The sequence below is a fragment of the Arachis stenosperma genome, chromosome 3, assembly GCF_014773155.1.
Source record: "Arachis stenosperma cultivar V10309 chromosome 3, arast.V10309.gnm1.PFL2, whole genome shotgun sequence".
Lineage (NCBI taxonomy): Eukaryota > Viridiplantae > Streptophyta > Magnoliopsida > Fabales > Fabaceae > Arachis > Arachis stenosperma.
Window position 1 is genome coordinate 152,618,012 of NC_080379.1, and position 4,527 is coordinate 152,622,538.

At 25.2% G+C, this 4,527-nt stretch overlaps 1 protein-coding gene across 3 annotated transcripts; it reads right to left on the bottom strand.

Annotated features, from left to right (window-relative positions):
- Nucleotides 1-974: 974 nt before the first annotated feature.
- On the bottom strand, nucleotides 975-4,064 carry LOC130970351 (universal stress protein PHOS34-like). 3 transcript variants are annotated; one of them, XM_057896420.1, is made up of 4 exons: nucleotides 3,778-4,064; nucleotides 3,270-3,337; nucleotides 2,538-2,659; nucleotides 975-1,250 (listed from the first exon to the last, which is right to left on the bottom strand). In XM_057896420.1, the coding sequence occupies exons 1-4, from the start codon at nucleotides 3,971-3,973 to the stop codon at nucleotides 1,163-1,165; spliced, it is 474 nt and encodes a 157-aa protein (XP_057752403.1). In that variant the 5' UTR covers nucleotides 3,974-4,064; the 3' UTR covers nucleotides 975-1,162. The 3 variants fall into 3 exon arrangements, with proteins under 3 accessions (XP_057752403.1, XP_057752401.1, XP_057752400.1); XM_057896418.1 differs by having other exon boundaries at nucleotides 977-1,250; nucleotides 3,270-3,370; nucleotides 3,778-4,062; XM_057896417.1 differs by having other exon boundaries at nucleotides 979-1,250; nucleotides 3,270-3,373; nucleotides 3,778-4,061.
- Nucleotides 4,065-4,527: the final 463 nt, after the last annotated feature.

The window sequence follows — 4,527 nt, forward strand, 5'->3', positions numbered from 1 at the left end:
GAAAGTAAGAAATTAACTCAAAATACTTTTTAAATCCTTTTTCTCGATACTACTACTGCATGAGCACATTCGAGGCATGGAAAGGTCGAAAAAATTTTCTCTAACATATCGGGTTTGAGGAAGTATCACCGTCTTTTGATGATTGTACCTTTCTTCAAGGTCTTTCCACAGATCTGCAGGATCTTTTAATGTAGGATATTCATTTTTCAATCCTTCGTCAAGACGACGACGAAGAAAAATCATGGCCTTGACTTTATCCTTTTGGGATGCATTATTTTCAGCCTTAATGGTATCTTCAAGATCCATTGAATCAAGATGGATTTCAGCAACTATATCCATGATAAATAATTATTTCGAAATATATCAAGAAAATTAAATTTAAGATGAGACAGTTTCAACATAATGAAAATTTGTTACCTGAAGTCTTCCTAAAATTTGATCAGAGTCTCGTGCTGATAACGTGTTGTAAAATAACTAAATAAATAAATAAGGAAAATGTAACAAATATAAAATAAAGAAATATAATTAGATAATAATATTAACCATAATTACAATCTCAATATAAAAGAGATTATTCATATATACTTATATATATGTATTATCATATGAAAGGAAGAAAGAGATGAAAAGATTTGTATATAAACCATATAAATAGAGAGAGAATTGTTATTGATTGTTTATTACTGTGTCTTTTATTTGTTCCATACATGTATTTATAGGCAAACAAAATTTACTTTTTCAAACTTCATTAATTTTCTTCAACATAAAGACTTATTCCTTTTAATATAAAAAAATTGAATTACCTATTTAATAGACATCTTTTCTTATCTATAACATTTTCGTCATAACAATAATAATATTTTTGGATTCGTTCCTGTGTGGAAGCAACTCCTTATCATCTTCTTTGGACTCAATATTTACCAATGCAACGAATTTCTTTTTGGCCATCACATAATTTATTTATATATATATCATCGTATATGTTAAAAGCGCAGTATGACAAAAATAAGTTATACCTAAAAGTATATAGGACGTAGTTATATTATCAAATTCAAATATAAAAGTACACATGCATTTATATATAAATGGACATTTTTAGGGTCTAATAGGGATTATTATTAATTAACTATGATAGAAAAGCTAGCAGAGCAGGGGAGCGTGCTTATTTTTTTGACTTGGGCTTCTTCACGATCATCACCGAACAGTGAGCATGATGAGTGCAGTGGTCACTCACACTTCCTAGAACAACTCTGCAACAATAAATATAACTTGTTCAAAAATGTATAATAATTAACATTCTCGTATTGTTAATTATTAACAATGAACATAAATTTATTAAAAACAGATTGGTTAAAAGTTTCAACGAATACTAATTCAAATGACATATTCTTTTTATTCTCACGTAAAAATTTTTTGTTCGAATCTTATTCCTAATTTTAAAAAAAATACACAACAAATTGGTTAAAACTAAACTATGGTTAAAACTAAACTACGCTGAAAATAATTATCACAAATTTTTATTTGTCTCTTTAATATTTTGTTTCATTAAATACGTTAAGTTTATTTTAAAATATATTAGATCATTTCCTATGTTAAAATAAATAAGGAAAAAAATATTTGGTTTAATTTTTTTTAATAAGAAGATAAATATCTTAAGTATTAAATTATAATCCGATAAAAAACACAATGTTGAATTCTTAAAATTTTTAAAAAGTAGAAATAAAAACAAATCGAAATCTCTTTTGTTTATAAATCTACACACATGCTGTAAAATAGTAAAATACATCTTCTTTCACTACAAGAAAAGAGAGCTATTTTAATATGATTTTTTTTAACGGTTATAATTAAGTGTAAAAATTAATATATATTTTTGACAAATATCACAAATGTAAAATTTTCTATATTTTTTTGATGAATAATTTGATTGTAAAAAATTACTCCTCAATTTTGACACTTATTTATTTTCAACTTACTCCATTATTCTTTTTCTTAGTTGAGCTCCGTCAATTTTGGCATCACACTACTCTCAATTTAGAATTATATTACTCATTCTTCATCTTCAAAATCTCAGTTTATTCTTCAGTTTTAAGATCTCATCTCATTCTTTGTTAAAATTTTTGTTAAGAATTTTTTATGGTCAATAAGTGTCAAAATAAATAGTATTTTTGACGATTAATAAGTATCACAAAAAATATATTCTCAAATTTTTCTAACAAATTATTTTTGAAGGCCAATATTTATCAAAATAAGATTTAAACTTTTTTTACAATTACTTATATGTCAAAAATATTATTTTTGACAAAACTTTTATTAACATATTTTCACAGTTAAAATAGTGTCAAAATTTATTTTTTTGACGAATTTTAATTTTTTTTGACACATAATAATCCTAAAAAATAATCTATATTGTTGTATATTGTTGTAGTGTTTTTTTCTATATCTACAAAAAAAAAATTGTTCATAAAAGAACTTTAACTTTTAGATGTAAAAAATATTATCTGGTTGAATTAATGGTATCCGTATATATATATATATACCTTTTGATAGCTCCATAACCACGACTACCTAAAACCAACAGGGATGCACGGTGCCTATCAACAGCATCACACAACACATTCCTAGCATCACCCTCAACAATTTCCACCAAAGCTCCGTGAACCTAAAATTTAACATAACCAGCCAGATTTATAAATCAATTAGGTCCTTGTCGTAAACAAATTTAAAGTTTATGTTTACTACTAAAACAAAAAACAGTAATTTTGAAAACATCTAACAAATGTAACTAAAATTAACATCACATTTTTTCTACTATTTGGCAAATTTTTTTATTTTTTTTCAAATTGAAAAGTATTATCAAGTAGTAAAAAAAGATAATATAAATTTTAACCTCAATAATACTTAAAAAGTATAACTAAAATTAATATAAAATTTTTCTATTTGGTAACACTTTTTAATTTGATCACATTTTTTATTTTATTTTTTATAAATTGAAAAGTATAATCAAATAGTAAAAATGTGATGTTAATTTTAGTTACCTTTTTTAGGTGTTTTCAAAATTATTTTATAGTTATTATTGTGGTCACCATAATTATAACTACCATAATAACATTTAAATGTGTGTGAGAGAGAGAGTCAAAGAGAGTCACATTAGAGCGCAGCATAGACATTTTTTTTAACTTGGATAGGATCACCACAAAATTATATATGTACTATACCGATTAAAATATGGTTAATGTTCTAAGGAAAAAGAAAGAGAAGATGTACAATACCGATTTATTAGTGCAAATTTGCTTAGCTTTTTCTGTAACTTGATCAGCGACCAATTTGAGCTCCAAATCTACGGCAGGGAAAATTTCAGGCCCTATGGCCACTGCTATATATATATAACATGAAGAATATAAATATATATATGTATAGTAATAGTATACCAATGTTAAAGTGTATGTTATGTATGTATATACATATATAAGATGAATAATTTGAATTGAGAAATATTAGAGGCGATGAGACCAGACATCATAATCTATTATTTGACATCTAAGTCTTTTTGTTAATTAAATTTAAAATAAAATTTATTAAAAATTATTGTAAATCTTATTATTTAATTTAATTAAATTTGATTCATAAAAAAATTTAAATATATAATATTATTTTTATTATTTTATTTTTATTTAATTACTTAACTATTAATTCTATTTTTTAGTCTAATTTATTGATGATTAACAGAATAAAAACAATAAGTTATAATAATTATTTAATATTTTTGATATGAATTACCAGGAGTAGGTCCTGCCACGGTACCAATAGGAACGGAAGGAAAGGGTTTTGCATAGACAATAACAAGATCGAAAGGAGCATCTGAGCCAAATGGGGTGAAGAAATGGTCAAGAGACCACTCCAGTGCATACTGGCTATTCTCTGTTTGATCCATGGCTAACACCATCACCCTCTTCTCTGAAGAACTACTCGACATTTTTCCAACACATACATACAACCTTAATTAATACTTGCCTTGTTGCCTACCTATTTATATACGGTAGGGGTTCGCCAACTATTATTTTCACACATTATATTATATATATGTATTTTACAACTACACGTACATGTACGGCTACACCTATATATTTAATTTATGGTAGAGACTCATCTGTAATTAATTTTATATAAAATTAAAAGTTAAAAATCGTTAAATAATAATTTTAAAAATTTAATTAAATTAACTTCTAATAAAGACAACTGTTATTTAAAAATCACCTTATCTGTGGTGTAAACTACTTTAAACTGTAAATGACTATTGATGCAACGATGAGGTAGCGTAACAAAAAGGCTGCCATGAGTGAGTGTGAGAAGGCAGAGAAGCTTTCAAGGAATATTTATATCTATATCAGGTTATTATCTTCTTAAGTTGTTTAATTAAAAAAAAAAAAAGACTTTTCGTATTCACGAGAGGAAATATTCAATTGAAAATTTCATCCCAAATATATAAGTTTATACTAAAATTAATTATCAATATAAAATATATATTAA